At 33.1% G+C, this 20000-nt stretch overlaps 1 protein-coding gene across 1 annotated transcript in view; it reads left to right on the top strand.

The window, feature by feature from the left end:
- The window catches only part of LOC128248673 (uncharacterized), a 51695-nt gene extending 37297 nt beyond the window's left edge, over nucleotides 1–14398 (top strand). The window contains exons 10-17 of the mRNA XM_089358102.1: nucleotides 677–967; nucleotides 2823–2905; nucleotides 4695–4862; nucleotides 6214–6352; nucleotides 7089–7199; nucleotides 7891–8007; nucleotides 11288–11404; nucleotides 14083–14398. Coding sequence (XP_089214228.1) covers nucleotides 677–967; nucleotides 2823–2905; nucleotides 4695–4862; nucleotides 6214–6352; nucleotides 7089–7199; nucleotides 7891–8007; nucleotides 11288–11404; nucleotides 14083–14258 — 1202 coding nt within the window. The 3' untranslated portion in view covers nucleotides 14259–14398. The remainder of the gene's footprint in view (nucleotides 1–676; nucleotides 968–2822; nucleotides 2906–4694; nucleotides 4863–6213; nucleotides 6353–7088; nucleotides 7200–7890; nucleotides 8008–11287; nucleotides 11405–14082) is intronic.
- Nucleotides 14399–20000: the final 5602 nt, after the last annotated feature.

Below are 20000 nucleotides of genomic sequence, written 5' to 3'. Positions count from 1 at the left end.
ATATATATATATATATATATATATATATATATATATATATATATATATATATATATATATATGCATATATACATATATATATATATATACATGCATATACTCATATATATAGATATATATATACATATACATACATACATATATATATATGTATATAAATATATATACATATTTATGTATGTATATATATGTATATATATATATCAACGATGCGTACTGTCTTAATTCTTCGAAACGCCGGTGTTTTAATGGTGGCAGCTGATGAAGGAGATGTTTCTATGTGGCTTGCTTGTTTGTTGTACCTTGTTTATCATTTTGTCCATTTTCTTTTACCACGTCATGTAGCTAGTTATGTATCTATGTGTACATGTGGATGAAGGTATGTACACACATGTACATATATATGCATATACTCATATATTGTTATATATATATATATATATATATATATATATATATATATATATATATATATATATATATATATATATATATATAAACTGTAAATTAAATAGAGAAATACAATTGATTATCTATGAATTGATTTATATCATAATATGGTGTACATTGAATAATATGTAATATAAGCTAACATAACATAACAAAAAATTATTAAAAAACCAAAAAAGCCAACAATTGTTTTTGACTTATATGCATTATTTGATTTATGAACAAGTCATATCTATGTATACAAGTCTTTTCCGGGTTTTGGTCCAAAAAGATGAACGAAATTCCATGCAAAAAGAGTGCGAGATTGTAAAATACAGTTATTTTACAGCCAATTGTAGCAGACTATGTAATGATGTGAAGTTGATCAAGTTTGAAAATCCCATCCGTTTACTAGCTAATGGGCGCACATGCTCAAGTTTCGGAAATCAACCATGTCAAACTACTCTTGAAGTTTGTGCTAGACCTGATGATAGTTCGTCATTGTGTAGTTTTGGCAAAACTAAAACAGGAGTTATCGGTAAGTACATGTTTATTCATAAAAATAAAACTAGCGAGATTCCAGAACTTAAGTTCAAAAATATTTCAAGATGACTTGTTTTGTATTTTTATATGATTCTACACGTGCGTCAGTTTGCATAGTATTTAAGTACCAGACTACTTTTTCATTACTAAAATCATTAGAATAGGAATGGGTAGATATAATTCTCATCCCTGAACAGTATAAATAAGTATACAGTAATATGCTCATTCAAAGAACAAACGATATTTGCATTAACGCTTTATGTACAGATATTTGAAAGAATACACCTAAATATAATTTGTAGAAATATCTTCGTCGGTGCCGCCTGAGAACGTTATCTTACTACCTAAATACGAAAACTCGGCTACATCCTCTAGTTCACCGGTTTTTAGTTTAGTACTTTTGCTGTTTTCTTCTTTAACGCGCATAACTTTTGATTTGTCGCGGTTGACTTTCAATCCTAGTGTGGCAGCTATTCCTTGTAATTTTGACGTTTTATTTTGCATTTGGTTATATGCTTGTGAAAGTAGCGCTATATCATCTGCAAAGTCGAGATCTAGAGCTTCTGTATCCGTCCATTCAATGCCTGTTTGGCTTTCAATCGTAGTTTCCTTCATAATCCAATCTATAACTAGTAGAAATAAAATGGGAGAAAGTATACAGCCCTGTTGAACTCCTGTTTTTACTTCGAATTTATCCGTAGCTCCGTTTCCATGCAAGACTCGGCATGACATTCCTTGGTAAGTTGCTCTTATTATAGATATATACTTGACTGATATGCCATAGTGCTGCATAATTTTCCATAAGTCTTCCCTATCTACACTATCAAATGCTTTTTCGAAATCAATAAAGTTAATATAAAGCGGTGCATTCCACTCTGCGCTTTGCTCTAAGATGATGCGAAGAGTGACGATTTGATCTACACATGAACGGTTCTTCCCAAATCCGGCTTGTTCTTTATGCGACAATTTGTCAACTGCTGTCCTCACCCGCTCTAAAAGTATCCTGTTAAAAACTTTTCCAGGAGTCGATAATAACATAATCTCTCTATAATTTCCGCAAATGCTTAAATCACCTTCTTTTGGCAATTTTACGATGAGTCCCTCTTTCCAATCATTAGGCACATTTTCTTCCTGCCATATCTTAGAAAATAATGGATGAAACATTTCTACCGCTATTTCTATAGCTGATTTAATTGCTTCAGCTGGAATCTTGTCTACACCTCCGCTTTCCCATTCTTGAGGGATTGTACAGCCTTTCTTATTTCAAACTTGTACGGTGGGTCAAGGCTAATGTTAAGATCCAAATTTTTTGGCGCAATGTTGGCTATTGTGTCTGGAGGTAGTCTATTGTGCAAATCTTCAAAATGCTCCTTCCGTCGATTTTTTCGTTCTAGAATTGATGTTAGCGTCTGGCCATCCTTCCCTTTTACAGCCTTTCTACTCATACTCTCTAACATATTTTATCGTGCCATGACCTGAAACGTGGGTATTAAATGCTTTGAAAGTATTATTACTTGCTTTAATTTCACTATTTCATATTATACGACTCAATGCCAGAACAAGCTAGCCAGACCTTACTCCATTTATACGGGTACTCTAACATGAATTTAGGTGGTTTGTTCTATTCGACCCCAGTGTAGTCTGGAGTTAGTGCAGACAGTAAACATGGTGACAATGCAGAAAGTCCATCCTGATAATATAGCTACGTTATGTGTATATAACATCTTTATACTGGAGGTTAGGGAGAATTGAAAGGTTGTACCATCTGTGTACTTGTGTGTGTATGTCTGTAAATTTTCACTCTCGTATCTCACTTTAATTTCTGTTTCATTTTTTCAAATTAATTTTAGGTGATAATATCATTGATTTAAATAAGACATTTATCGGTTTCACACGTAATCCGATCACGTACCCCATTAGACAGCCCTTTCAGGTAAGTGTTTGGTTTTGGAAAGGAATGTTTCTTAGAATATAATTTCTTAAGATTGTTTTAGTTTCATTGCTACTTGACAAGAGGATGTTTTCCCCTCTGTCTTCTTATGAAGATAACTGGATAGCAATCCCAATTTAAATCATTCCACGAAATATGCCAGAATAGTATTTCCTGAGTTCCAAAAAATGGCGTGGTGTATTTACATTTATTTAATTTCCAAGGAAGGCGTTATGAATTATTGGATGACTACATTAAATTTATCTTAGATTTTCTAATATTTGCTTGTATTCATAAGTATTCATTACGTATTGAATAACGTTGCCAGCTAATGCATAATAAAGGAACCAATCTAACCATTTTAACTAGTTTTTTTTTTGTTTTTTGTTTTTTTTTTACTGATTTAAATACTTATTGCTATCAAGTGTTCTTTATATGCTGAATTGTGAGGAAGGATTATCCTCTGAAGGAGGGATGACCGGTCTTGAAATATTTCTGTGAAATCTCTTTATATTATTATTATTATTATTATTATTATCATCATCATCATCATCATCATCATCATCATCATCATCATCATCATCATCATCATTATCATTATTGTTGTTGTTGTTATTATTATTATTATTATTATTATTATTATTATTATTATTATTATTTATTTATTTATTTATTTATTTTGTATACGAAGATTATACTGTTTTTTCTACGGGTGTTTAGTTTACACAACATAAGCATTATAAACTGCAAACTTACTGTATTAAGTTTACCATATGTGTGTATATATATATATACACACATGTGTATTAAAAAATAGACATACACATATACTTATGAAACTACAATCTACTCACTGATTATGTGTTGCATCTACTGACTGGAAGACATAATTGGATCTTGAGATTTATCAGCTTCTGATCCAAAAGATATTATAGATAGATAGCATGTCCATAGAACGATGTTATGAAGTTCTCGGGCTAACAATACTACAGAGCTTTGCTGATATCTTCAGCTTATGACAAAGTTAGGAAAAACAAAAGTCCACTGATAAGTTAAGACAGCAACAGGCTGTATATCTGAATGGAAAGTCTGATAATAATAGCAGTTACCTTTTCAGCTCACTATTTATCATGTTGCTTCCTCCATGAGGTGTTACATTGGCCAACCGAAAAACACTTCAAATGTTATCGACTTAACTGAAAACTGCTGGCCTTTGAATTAGAAGCGATCTTTATAGACTGTTGGTTCATCGTTTTGCAGCAAGGTCAGAGTCAGAGGCGATTTACTTGCTCGGGGTTAAATCAATTCACTTCCCTTGAATCACTAATGCTTACGAAACAAGCATGAATACCGCATATAATGAGGTATTCTAAAACTGAGAGCCTTTCTAAAACTGAGAGCTTTTGACAGCATAAGAACTAATATTATTGAGAATCTGTTGTTATTTATATGTGTTATATAGGCAAAACAACGATCATTTTTCTGCACAAATATATAAATCAACGCTTTAACAACATGATATAATATATGTAAAGGTATTCACGATTATATATTATATTTTCAATAGTCTAAATGTTTATTACTTACTGTATTGAATAACCTATAAATGTGCTAGGCTACGCAAACCCACACGTGTGTGCACGCACGCGCGTGTGAGAGAGAGAGCAACAGAGACAGAGAGAGGCAGAAAGAGAGAGAGAGTGTGTGTGTGCATCTTCTCTTTTTTATTTTCGTTGTTCTCTCTGATAGTACATATTTCCAATAATATATACCTTCAAACCTCTGTTTTCAGAAATTCGTTGTTTCGTTTACTGCAAAAAGCAACAACGAATTGATAGCCGAATACGTTTACCAAAGTGGTAGTCGTTTGCCTCAGAGAAGCGTCGGAGAAGCCAGGTATGAACTGATAACAACTCGTGGTAGTCAGAATCCTACTACTCATCTCACATACCAAATTCGAGTAAGTACTTTAACTGTCATTGTTGCCTTAGAATATCTGGGTATTATTCTCTGCTACACATCTTAATTGATTTGAGCCTTTATCGTTCTGATATGTGATGCTGCAGCAGCCGATAGCTCTGAGCGAACAGCACAAATATTGATGGTTAAAAATCCTTGACCATTACTCACATCTCTTGCATTTCTTCTCTGTGTACATAAGTATTCTAGGTTATGGGTGTACTCTGTTATACAGTAGCTAATATGCAGGTGGTAGTGAAAATACCTCGCATTATTTTTGTATCCAAACTACCCTTAAATATATATATATTCAACATCTTTAGAAACGCGGAAATGATTCTATGAACGCGTAACGAAGCGTAAAATCGAAACCTTACTGCTTTAGTAACTAGTAGCAAACCATACTTATATCAGTGACGTGTCATGAATACCAAGCAATTAGCTTGCAGAAATATCGCCCCATATTATAGAAAGTTTTATAATGTTTTATGGGTTCCTCTTAAACATTAGGTTATATAAGAAACAAAGCAATGCAGTTTCGAGAAGGTCCCAGAAGATGAATGGACACATGATTCTTTGACCTTGCTCGGCCAGTGTTCAAAATGCATTTTTCAATATTGCATAAACGCGATATATCTTCACCTCTCGCCACACAAATAAGTAACCAGCCAACACTTAGACAAAACAAGACAAAGCCATGCATAGGATGCACAGAGAACATGCCTTTCAATATAAATGCTCTCTTGGTTGCAACTGAACCCTGGGTTAAAGAAATCGTCGACTATAATGAACAGAGTATTTCTTTCGCCTCTCACACGAAGCTAGTAATTTCTGTTATTAACGTAACTATTAACTGCATTTGCTTCTAAGTACACCACAGTCAATAACCGGCAAGCCATAGTGTTATTATGAACATATTGCGGTTTAAACAACATTAGAATCGGTTTCATTATGGAAGAGCATGCAGTCTTAATACCATACCAATTAATCGTTTCTATTATAGGCACAAGGCCTGAAATTTGGGACGAGGGGCCAGTCGATTAGATCGACCTCAGTACAGAACTGGTACTTAATTTATCGATCCCGAAAGGATAAAAGGCAAAGTCGACTTCGGGAGAATTTGAACTCAGAACGTAGCAACGGGTGAAGTACCGCTCAGCATTTCGTTCAGCGTGCTAACGATTCTGCCAGATCGCCACCTTATACCATGCCAATTATTAAAAACTCGTACACCAAAGCCACAAACGTTTATACTTTTAAAACAGTCTGTTTGGGATCAAAATATCGGAAATCATCTTTAACTGTTCAATTTTCTAAAGTCTTAGAATATCTTTGTTGTTGTTTTATTTCAGAGCTATTGCAGCCAAGACTACTATGGTCCAAACTGTGCCATCAGGTGTTATATTCCCATCAGCGAGCAAACGAGGTTTATGTGTAATTCTGAAGGTGAAAAAGTCTGCAAGCCTGGTTTAATTGGTCTATTCGGCAATGGTACGTATATATTATTTCTGTCTTTTTACATCATGAATTCAAATCCCGCCTAGATCAGTTCTCCCTTTGGCTTCCTGGATCCAATAAAATGTGGACCAATTTCGGCCTTGGATTTTCTATGGGGTTAGCTAGCACTTCGATTATATCGAATTTGCTCACTCACACTTTAGATTCCCGGTGATCTAAAACTGAGTCATCGAAAATCAGTCATCCAATCAATTTTTTACCACCATAAATACCTTAATTATTCATGACTGTTGCATTAATCAAGGATGTATTAACTACTGCTTAAAAAAAAAAACATCTGTCTGAGCTGTAGTCACGACAGAAGCACATAATTGCAAGCAAATAGAACATTTCCTGTTATACAGGGCTCCTGCTCCTTACAACAGAAAACTACACTGCTACATAATACCTATTTACAGCGAAGCATTTAAATGAACGATAGTTAAATATTTTTGTCATTATTCTCAGTGCATCATTAGTGATAATAAATGATGTTGTGACACCTTCAACTGTAGACTGACACGGAATGGACTCGATTGGCAACAGCTCAATTCCATTGAAAGCATATAAACGTCTGTAATAATATATACAAATTCTCTTTTTGTGAGATTGTAAATACATTGCTGTAATTAATGAAGTTGATTCACTTTCATTTTATCGAATTTCATCATTTAAATAAATAGAAAGAAAATATATGTGTAAATGACATGTATTGCCATCACTTTTTCAGATGATCCATGTCGCAGTGCTCCCTGCAAAAACAATGCGTCTTGTCACTCAATTGGCTCTACGTTTAAATGCTGCTGCCACCCGCAATACACAGGAAAATATTGTAATCAAGGTATTTACTTTTTTCTATTCACTCGTAAACTTTATTTGTAGGAATTCGAGACACTGTTAAATTGTAACACTCGCGAAACTATCAATGTCTATTTTATTTTAGGTATAATAATGTTGTTAATTGAGTCTATTTCATAGAATACTCTTTTTAACGTGGACATCTTTAACATATGTACGCTCAGATTTGCACTTCTATATACATTAGATATTTAATATTACATGTCGTCTGGTTCTACATGTATTCCACCTGCTGGTGTGTTATTTATCTCCTCAAAAATATTCCAAATAATGCTTGTAGATTATTTCGGTCATTTGCTTAAATGGACAATAATAATTCGTTGGAAGTGAAAGTTCAAAAGCTTATCATAGTTGAGTTGTTACGTTATTACTCTAGTTGAAAGTTAATAGCTTGTTCTAGATTGATTAATAACATGTAGATATGAGTGGATAATTAATACGTTAAAATAAATGGAAGTAAACATTTAGAAGTAGATATGCATTTAAATGTCGAACAATTTACTGTTATTTAAACAGGTTAAATTTAACTGCTTCGACAAGGTATTAATACTAGTCCCTAAAAGAAACAAACTATTAAATATGCATGATACTGCAATACCTGTGATGTTCTTAACTGGAATGAGTTTTCAAAGATCAACGAAGTGAAAAAATGAGTTAATATTGATTTATTTTAGGCATCGACGAATGCAGACAGGCTCCTTGTTTAAATGGTGGTACGTGCGTCGACGAAATTAATGGCTATTACTGCAGATGTCCATATGGTTATACTGGACCCAGATGTAGTAGGAATGGTAAGAAACATGAATTTCTATTTGAATTTACATCGCTATAAAAAGTAATGCAAGCATTTCAGCAAATGTAAGTATTGCAAACAATTTAGTCATCAAGTCCCATGGTAAACTTTGAAATATCAACGGTCTGTGAATATATGTCTAACAAAATATCAAAAAGAAAAAAAAGAAAAGAAAATACTGCATTCAGTTGATTCTATCGTCAACGTAAGTTATTTCAGCTATTAAATATACAAAATATATTTTTTCAATTTCAAATTAGAAATATGTTAGACTTTTTAATAATATCTTTCTACTAAAATCATTTTCATTCTTCAAATATTAAGCCACATAAGAATGAGTGACCTGTCTCTTTATTTTGTTGGAAGACGAAGTCTGTAAGCGATACGGTCTTCTCAGACTAGAAGATAAAGGAGGTTGTTAATACAGTAATCTCTCGCCATATCGCGGTTCACCTATTACAGTTTATTATTTAAGCTTACGTCGATTCCTCCGTGATGTTGTTTTGCATTTACAACATAAATGCATTTATAAAATAAATATATACAAATTATAAAAATAATAATAAAAATATACAGTACAGCTCGTACTTCGAGGATTTTCACCATTCGCTGGAGGTTTTGGAATGTAAAACACGAGATAGTCGAGGGATTACGGTGTAGCACTTTAACATTGGTGGGGTAAATAGTCCTTATAATTACTCTTTGTAATATGTACATCGGGTTTAAGAGGTAGAACAGGAATTTGGAGTGGAACACATAAGCATGACACGTGTGCAACTCGGAGATGTGAGGAAGAAGATTCATCTTGCAAGTTAAGAATTTCATTATTTCAGCTAAAAACGAACTAGCCAGCGGTTAGATTTGAAGATTTCTAATAAACTGAAATACATCTATAAGCATCCAAAGAAGTCAGAGATTAATGGTATCCAACATAGATATGGGAGACACATTCCATACTGAGTGATATCTGGATCACACATAACCAAATTTCTATCAACAAATAAAGCCTATATTCGTAATTGCATTGAATACCACATCGTATATCAATTTCAGAATTGGGATTACGTGGTACAAAAAGATATTTAGAAAAGTAAAAGACAAAAATCATTCAAACGAAGTGAAATATATTATTATTAAGTTGTCTGGCAGTCGTTTACTTTAATACATCTTTATTTCTATTATCAAATGTTTTATCTTAATTACATTTCTATTTGAGAATAATTTTTGACATTTTGTAGATGACCTGTAGGCTAAATTAGTAATTGTAAATCAATCATACTGATCGGATAGTGATTTTTACTCAATAACGATAATAGTGTAGGAAACAGGTCTGCCATAGTTATAATTAGTTATAAGACGTTTTAAGTGTGCTAGCATTGCAACCAAGTTGTAATTTAGAACAAAATGAAAAACACACACAATATTATCTTATTTACAAAACTGAATCTTATCTGCGTTTGTACTTTAGTAAGGCATTTATGGATTTAGTGAATGTTGTTTTATTTCTACAATGCACAAAACATTTTAGTGCACAAAACATTTTAACAATCTTTTTATATAATTCTTAATATCATTTAATGATAATAATATAATAGGATCTTTTAAACATCAAATGTTTGTCAGGGTCCACATGAATGAAATAGGAATGAAAAAGGACCATAGACGGAGATTGGTTGAGAAACACTAATTTAAATGAATTGAGATGAGAGTTGACGAAGATGATTTTATTTGGTTTATTTTTGTGGTGTTTATACTCATTTCAGTGTATAGAACTTACACAGCCATTATGCATTATTTTCTGATTAATACACACTTGTACGTCTGTTTATGCGCACGCGCCCGTGTTGATCATTAAGCTTCATCCATGTGTAATGAACATCCATGTTGTCATGCAGAATTGTTTGTATTTTTAAAGGGATAAAAAGGGACAGGTCTCTCTTACGAAATGATTTGGGTTTCCAAAAGCAGTTAAAGCAATTCATCGTTATTGTTTTAACATCCCCTTTTCCATACTTGCATAGGTCAGGCAGGTAGATTAGACCTTGCATCTGTCAGATTTTCTACAGCTCAAAACCTTTTTTGCTGCCAACCCACTCCTGTCTCCAAGTAAAATAATATTTCCTGACAGCCAGACATGTTTTCACGGGATACTGGAAATGAATAATACGGCTTGTATGAAAGTGGCACTCATGTATAACAGTCATGCAGTAGCAAGACAAGGAGACATAATCATACACACAATCACACTTGCACACACAAATAGATACAAATACATACATGTATGCACATATAAATACATGTATACACACACCCCTCATGTTGCCAGTATCATCAATTACATAAATGTGATCATCGATAAATGTTTACTTAATCATCAGTTATATATAATTAACATCCATTTATTCGACACTTGGGATCTTTTTGGTTTGACGGGCAACACTTGTTTTCTTAACGAAACACTTTCAAACTTGGGACACTGGTAGAATGTGTCATATAAAACATAAAATTTTTTATCTGTTCTATAATACAAAATATACAAGTATTCGAAGTTTGAAAGTGTTTCAGTACCAAAAATATTGTAGTCAAGGTATTTACTTTTTTCTATTCACTCGTAAACTTTATTTGTAGGAATTCGAGACACTGTTAAATTGTAACACTCGCGAAACTATCAATGTCTATTTTATTTTAGGTATAATAATGTTGTTAATTGAGTCTATTTCATAGAATACTCTTTTTAACGTGGACATCTTTAACATATGTACGCTCAGATTTGCACTTCTATATACATTAGATATTTAATATTACATGTCGTCTGGTTCTACATGTATTCCACCTGCTGGTGTGTTATTTATCTCCTCAAAAATATTCCAAATAATGCTTGTAGATTATTTCGGTCATTTGCTTAAATGGACAATAATAATTCGTTGGAAGTGAAAGTTCAAAAGCTTATCATAGATGAGTTGTTACGTTATTACTCTAGTTGAAAGTTAATAGCTTGTTCTAGATTGATTAATAACATGTAGATATGAGTGGATAATTAATACGTTAAAATAAATGGAAGTAAACATTTAGAAGTAGATATGCATTTAAATGTCGAACAATTTACTGTTATTTAAACAGGTTAAATTTAACTGCTTCGACAAGGTATTAATACTAGTCCCTAAAAGAAACAAACTATTAAATATGCATGATACTGCAATACCTGTGATGTTCTTAACTGGAATGAGTTTTCAAAGATCAACGAAGTGAAAAAATGGGTTAATATTGATTTATTTTAGGCATCGACACCTGCAGACAGGCTCCTTGTTTAAATGGTGGTACGTGCGTCGACGAAATTAATGGCTATTACTGCAGATGTCCATATGGTTATACTGGACCCAGATGTAGTAGGAATGGTAAGAAACATGAATTTCTATTTGAATTTACATCGCTATAAAAAGTAATGCAAGCATTTCAGCAAATGTAAGTATTGCAAACAATTTAGTCATCAAGTCCCATGGTAAACTTTGAAATATCAACGGTCTGTGAATATATGTCTAACAAAATATCAAAAAGAAAAAAAAGAAAAGAAAATACTGCATTCAGTTGATTCTATCGTCAACGTAAGTTATTTCAGCTATTAAATATACAAAATATATTTTTTCAATTTCAAATTAGAAATATGTTAGACTTTTTAATAATATCTTTCTACTAAAATCATTTTCATTCTTCAAATATTAAGCCACATAAGAATGAGTGACCTGTCTCTTTATTTTGTTGGAAGACGAAGTCTGTAAGCGATACGGTCTTCTCAGACTAGAAGATAAAGGAGGTTGTTAATACAGTAATCTCTCGCCATATCGCGGTTCACCTATTACAGTTTATTATTTAAGCTTACGTCGATTCCTCCGTGATGTTGTTTTGCATTTACAACATAAATGCATTTATAAAATAAATATATACAAATTATAAAAATAATAATAAAAATATACAGTACAGCTCGTACTTCGAGGATTTTCACCATTCGCTGGAGGTTTTGGAATGTAAAACACGAGATAGTCGAGGGATTACGGTGTAGCACTTTAACATTGGTGGGGTAAATAGTCCTTATAATTACTCTTTGTAATATGTACATCGGGTTTAAGAGGTAGAACAGGAATTTGGAGTGGAACACATAAGCATGACACGTGTGCAACTCGGAGATGTGAGGAAGAAGATTCATCTTGCAAGTTAAGAATTTCATTATTTCAGCTAAAAACGAACTAGCCAGCGGTTAGATTTGAAGATTTCTAATAAACTGAAATACATCTATAAGCATCCAAAGAAGTCAGAGATTAATGGTATCCAACATAGATATGGGAGACACATTCCATACTGAGTGATATCTGGATCACACATAACCAAATTTCTATCAACAAATAAAGCCTATATTCGTAATTGCATTGAATACCACATCGTATATCAATTTCAGAATTGGGATTACGTGGTACAAAAAGATATTTAGAAAAGTAAAAGACAAAAATCATTCAAACGAAGTGAAATATATTATTATTAAGTTGTCTGGCAGTCGTTTACTTTAATACATCTTTATTTCTATTATCAAATGTTTTATCTTAATTACATTTCTATTTGAGAATAATTTTTGACATTTTGTAGATGACCTGTAGGCTAAATTAGTAATTGTAAATCAATCATACTGATCGGATAGTGATTTTTACTCAATAACGATAATAGTGTAGGAAACAGGTCTGCCATAGTTATAATTAGTTATAAGACGTTTTAAGTGTGCTAGCATTGCAACCAAGTTGTAATTTAGAACAAAATGAAAAACACACACAATATTATCTTATTTACAAAACTGAATCTTATCTGCGTTTGTACTTTAGTAAGGCATTTATGGATTTAGTGAATGTTGTTTTATTTCTACAATGCACAAAACATTTTAGTGCACAAAACATTTTAACAATCTTTTTATATAATTCTTAATATCATTTAATGATAATAATATAATAGGATCTTTTAAACATCAAATGTTTGTCAGGGTCCACATGAATGAAATAGGAATGAAAAAGGACCATAGACGGAGATTGGTTGAGAAACACTAATTTAAATGAATTGAGATGAGAGTTGACGAAGATGATTTTATTTGGTTTATTTTTGTGGTGTTTATACTCATTTCAGTGTATAGAACTTACACAGCCATTATGCATTATTTTCTGATTAATACACACTTGTACGTCTGTTTATGCGCACGCGCCCGTGTTGATCATTAAGCTTCATCCATGTGTAATGAACATCCATGTTGTCATGCAGAATTGTTTGTATTTTTAAAGGGATAAAAAGGGACAGGTCTCTCTTACGAAATGATTTGGGTTTCCAAAAGCAGTTAAAGCAATTCATCGTTATTGTTTTAACATCCCCTTTTCCATACTTGCATAGGTCAGGCAGGTAGATTAGACCTTGCATCTGTCAGATTTTCTACAGCTCAAAACCTTTTTTGCTGCCAACCCACTCCTGTCTCCAAGTAAAATAATATTTCCTGACAGCCAGACATGTTTTCACAGGATACTGGAAATGAATAATACGGCTTGTATGAAAGTGGCACTCATGTATAACAGCCATGCAGTAGCAAGACAAGGAGACATAATCATACACACAATCACACTTGCACACACAAATAGATACAAATACATACATGTATGCACATATAAATACATGTATACACACACCCCTCATGTTGCCAGTATCATCAATTACATAAATGTGATCATCGATAAATGTTTACTTAATCATCAGTTATATATAATTAACATCCATTTATTCGACACTTGGGATCTTTTTGGTTTGACGGGCAACACTTGTTTTCTTAACGAAACACTTTCAAACTTGGGACACTGGTAGAATGTGTCATATAAAACATAAAATTTTTTATCTGTTCTATAACACAAAATATACAAGTATTCGAAGTTTGAAAGTGTTTCAGTACCAAAAACACTACATAAAACATAAATGAAAAAGTTGCCCGTCAAACCAAAAAGATCCGACACTTGTAATAAAAATCAATTTTATTTACATTTTTTTTTTTTTTCACTAGGCTTCAAATGTCCTGAACCTACAGGTCTTTTCCCTGACCCACAAAGCTGCAGACATTTTTATCATTGTGACTGGAATATTGCCTACAGAAAGGATTGCCCAGGAAACTTGCACTTCAACAATGTCTTGAAAGTGTGTGATTGGCAATACAGAGCCAACTGTAATTTTGGAAAATAAACAAGGAAACAGAATTTCAATTATTCCAACTAATTTCCCCTGCAGAATGAAAATATGAAGAATCCATTCCACCATATGATAATGACGGTTTTAAATTTTTTTCACACATATTAATGAATATTAGTTTTCTACAGTGATTATGTTCTCTGTACATATATATATACATATGTCTCATTATTAACGTATTAATATTTCTAATTCAAATGCTTTATCCTGTAATTATAAAGTCAAATAATGTATGCATAATTCTGTTATAATTCTTCTGAAAGTATTTACAACCAAATTTATGCATTGCATATTCAATAAATGAAACAACAGAACCCATTTCAGATTAGATGAATTAATATTGCTATGAAAATGAAATAAACAAATTACCAGGCTAATTTTAACTGTATGTCTTTGTTTTTTCCTTGCTTTTTTGCCTTTATTTCTCTTTACATATTTCCCCCATCCTTTCCAATTAAGTTTTCTTTGTGGGTTCTTCAGACATGTCACTGTCACATAAATATCAGAACCAGTGCTGAGATCACACGATGATATGTATTTTGAACACACTTACTCTATATTTTTCTCAATACACTTTAATATACAATACAGACAGTTTTAAGTATATAAGCAGTTATGCTATTGCATCCGCCATCATACAATTAGTTTACAACATAGACGCTCCTACTGTTAGGCACTAAATCTCTCTCAAATTACATTATTCAATGCATGGAAACACATATTGAACAATGCAGTCTAGTCCTAGATATGCATTGTCTTAACAAAGAACTTGTCAAGTGTAGCTGGAATGTTTTTAGTTATAGGTCTGCTGGATGAGGACTGACTTGAGGTTTCATAACCACAACAGAACAATTTGGTTATGAGGAAGCTTTTGCTGTTCGTCGTGTTTTACATTTTTTGTAAAAGACAGTAGTTACCTTCTTGATAGCTGTCTATAAAATGTAAAATCTATGTTATCAATATCCAGCAGCAGTTAATCAATTGCACATTATAAGATAGAATCTTTAGTAGTGATAGAATTTCTATAAGAGACATTACTAACTGGAAAACAAGCTTTTACATGGATAACGTCATGTTTCAGGAAAACTTTCCTAAAGCGGGTACCTTGGAGAATTTACCACTGTTGGCACCAGGATATAGACAGTCTGATTATTTTTTTATGACTAAAATTCAATAAGAGTAGTGATATTCTATTTCAACAAAGTTCAAATTAATGTTTTTCCAGTTTCCACTGATCACTAGATCGATTAATCACTGGATGGATGAATGAATGGATGGAGAGATGGGTAAGTGATTGGGGAGAGGAAACATGGACACGTACATTCGTACATACATACATATACGACTGGATAGATAAATGCATACATGCATACATACATACGAATGTATGCATGCATTCATATAGAAAAGATAAATAAACTACACATATTAACCAATAGGTTTCAAACTTAAATTTATTTCGCTTCAAGAGAACATAGATAAATTGGCATATCTGATGCCTTTGAGAAAAACGATCTCAGCTGGATATTGTAAAAAATAGTTCAGTTTATATATGAACAACTTGAAAATTACCTGTTTTATTTTACTTCAAATAATTTCACATGAACTTAGATTTATTATTTGCTTTTCTCTGATGAGGAATAGACATTTTAGAACTGGAGCTATTATCTGCATCAGTTAAAGATTTGGTTGTACTTTCAAGATCATTACCTACAAGAGAATTTAGATTTTTAAACTTCTTATAAAATAGATCTAAATTGTTCACTTCTTTGCATTCAGATTACTCTTTCAAATGTAATGTTTGTTTATTCATATCGTTTTGAATTAATCACGTATTATATTTTATCTTAAAGGTGTCAATGATATGATTATTTATTTTTAAAGGGTCATTGTAGGATAAGTGTAACAGACCAAATTTATACAAATTCATAGCAAAGCTAATATCTTCCTAGTCATGCTAAATCTATAAAACATTAGAAGTGAGCTTGAATCTTGCTTGCGTTCTTGCTTGCTATGTTACCCTGCCAAACTGAAATGTGAATATGAACGCAATAAAACAAACCTTCTCTGAAATGTGAATATGAACGGAATAAAACAAACCTTCTCTGAAATGTGAATATGAACGGAATAAAATAAGTTGCATGTAAATCGGACAACTGGTTGTTTAGATATTGCGGGTTTTCGTGGTAAAACGTTGCATAATGAGAAAATACTCCGAAAATAGCTTAACCCTGAAAGAGAAGAAACTCTAACCTTTCGAATAGACACAGTTACTTGACAACGAAAAAATACGAGTGTTTTTTTACAGTAAATGTTTCTAATTTCTTTAATCATTTAGAAATATTTTTAAGTGAATGTGATTTCAAAAATGTAACTTGCTTGAGCAGTAAGTATTTATATTTTAGCTTTCTTTAAATAGACAATATTTTTGTGATTTTTAAAATTATTTTCAAGTAAATACCATTTTAAAAAATGTTTGGGATATTTAAAAAATATTTTAAAGTGAAAATAACTTTTATAATACGGTAAATATTTCATAAAAGACCCGTTCGCAACCTCGGTGTAAAATAATTTTTTCCATAGGTTATTTTCGAGTGCATTCAACGTATCTCACCGCTAAAGATTTGGCTACTATTCCTAGCACGCCCTGCTAACACGTAAAGGACCCGAAATACCAGTTACGTAGTAGCAGGGCATGCAAGAAATAGCAGCCTAATATTTTCTTTTCTGAGGAAAGAAGCCGTTTACGCGTGATTTCGATGTCACATTTGTTGAAAGCATGTGAAGTAACCTGGGAAAAAAAAACACGAAACAAAATTCAGTTGCTAGGAAAATCAGACTTACCCGGTGACCCAACGGCTCATGGGTACTCTAGCAGTACTAGTCAGGTTTAATCAAATCTTAAATAATTAACCTGTGGTCATTTTTATATAAAATTTTCAGGTCTAACATATTCTGTATGCTGATGATTCTAATAATCATTTTGGTCTCAATGGCTCTTAATTTCTTCCGTTTCATCTATGTTTACTCATAAGTGAAAACTGAGATACTGAAATGCAGATGTTTTAAACATAACATCCAACAAATGAGAGACAAGTAAATGATAAGGCCCCTCTGTTGTAGCTTTATCTGCAAGAAACAGCTGCAAAAGTCCTCTTTAAATTAGAAATTAACTAGAAGAAATGAAACATCATTAAGGTGGCTTCATCTATATGACAAAGGCAATACAAAACTAATATGGCTGTGCAGTCAAACAACACACAACGGAGAAATAAACCAACAACATGTCATGTATCTTTTACTTGTTTCAGTCATTTGACTGAGGACATGCTGGTGCACTGCCTAGAAGTGTTTCGTCAAACAAATCATCTCCAGTAGATTTTTTAAGGCTATCACGTATTCTTTATTGGTCTTTTGCTTAATTGTTAGGTTACAGGGATGTAAACAAACCATCATAGGTTCTCAGACGGTGTGGTAGGATGGGGTGGATGAAGAAAGACTGATAAACATATATTGGCAACAAATCTTGAAATAAAACTGAATAACACAAGCACAGAAGCTCACGCGCGCACACACACACACACAATCATACACGCACACAATCATACACGCACACAATCATACACGCACACAATCATACACGCACACAATCATACACGCACACAATCATACACGCACACAATCATACACGCACACAATCATACACGCACACAATCATACACGCACACAATCATACACGCACACAATCATACACGCACACACTACGGCTCGACGGCTCGCCTATGTAGATTTGGAGATACTTTCAAACTGTGTCGATTGCTATGATGGCGCTCGGTCATGCATGCACATTTGCCAGTATCGTCGAATTTGCAACTGGAATATCATACCGATGAGGTAATGAAGAGTTTTTTCTTCTAAACCAGAAACATGTCTATGATTAACTATGGCTAGTTTAGTTCGTTATTTTTCTTCTTGTTCTGCCTATGTGAGTTGCAGGTAATTGCCATCTGTTGGAGTCTCAGCAATTTAGCTGCTATTTCTGAACTTCGGTATGTGGTGAAGCAACCTGTTGCTGATCCCATAATTTTGTTTATAAATTTTGCTTATAAATGTATAAGAACTTGTAAATAAGTTCCTCACCGATAATGGTGCTTACATACCGAAGGGCTTGGTAAAAATTATTAATTATTAATTTATTAATAAATTAATAAATTGATAATCCTTTACCCTTTTAATTGTAATATATATATATATATATATATATATATATATATATATATATACTACAAGCATCTTTCAGTTTCCATCAGCCAAATCCATTCACAAGGTTTTCGTCGGTTCGAGGCTATAGCAGAAAACACTTCCTCACGGTCTCACTCAGTGGAACTGAGCCCACAACCATGTGATTGGGAAGCAAGATTCTTACCACACAGCCATGCCTGCGCCTATTTAAGTCTAATTTACGCACGTTGGTTAAAATCTATAAGGTTGCTTCTGTGTCAATTCATAACATAAAAATTGAACACTGCTAACACCTCAGTAATTCATTAGCACAACTAGTTTCCAAGAATGCGTCGTGTATGTACATTGGTGTTTCCGAATTAATAAAACTCTTGATAATACTACCTATATGTATCACCGTTGAAGATTGGAGACCAATAGTTGCTGATGAAATCTCAAAATTGGTCCAGTTGATCCCATTTCCTCCACAGTATGGTTGTTTAAAATGAGTCGTTTACGATTGTTCATCTTATTTCGTTAGGTACCGGCAACTCGTGCAGGCGCCTGGGGCGCCAGCAACCTTAGGGCCGGCCCTGTTTACACATGTACTGTTCACTAAAATTTTTCTGTAGTATATTATTACATCAAAAACGAACATTCCTAGCACATCAGTAATACATACAATACAGAGAGGGGGGAGAAAGAGAGAAAGAGAGAGAGGGTGAGATAGAAAGAGAGAGAGAGAGAGAGAGAGAGAGAGAGAGAGAGAGAGAGAGAGAGAGAGAGAAGAGAGAAGGGTGGGGGCATCGGATAGAATGCTTTCCAGATATTTGTTTCAAATCTCTTAGATTTCTCTTCGAACCCTGCCGAAGCCAACTTTGGTTTTACTTTGTTTCTGACTCAAAAGACAAGTAGCAGTCCCATGCACTCGATTGATAGAATTATTAGTGCATCAAACAAGATGATGCCTTGTGCTATTTGCATTCTGACGTTAACGGCTACCACAATACGGGTGTCTAAGTGAAAGAAGGTTGCATTTTCTTTGAAAAACATCGGTGGTGTTTGCGGAAGGCTTTGCATGCATGGTCCACTATTAGCTTACTACTACTATTAATACTACTAACAATTATAACAATTTATTTTATTCGCCACAAGGTCGACGGATGGGGCATTGCAAGGATAAATTACAAAAATGGTGGTCAGAGTTCGCAGAATCGATTTTGGAAAAAAAGAAAGCATGGAAAACAATAGCTTAAAAAAAACTTATTTAATCAAGTAATTAATAAAACATCTGGGACCAATGAAGGAATCAAAAGGACCTAAAAATATCCTCACAGTCAGGAGCAAGTTCATTCTCTAGCAAGTTGATGAGGGTTTTGCCAAAAAGGAAAGAGTCTAGAAATAATACATTTCTAAATCTCTCAGAGAGATTTATGCAGTAGTGATACGATGAAGTAGTTGTTGTATACTGTCAACTTAATGTGATAGTCCACTGAAGGGAATAATACTACTGTT

This window comes from Octopus bimaculoides, chromosome 9, assembly GCF_046866305.1.
Source record: "Octopus bimaculoides isolate indiv1 chromosome 9, ASM4686630v1, whole genome shotgun sequence".
Taxonomy (NCBI): Eukaryota; Metazoa; Mollusca; class Cephalopoda; order Octopoda; family Octopodidae; genus Octopus; species Octopus bimaculoides.
This window is presented reverse-complemented; position numbering and strand designations above follow the sequence as displayed.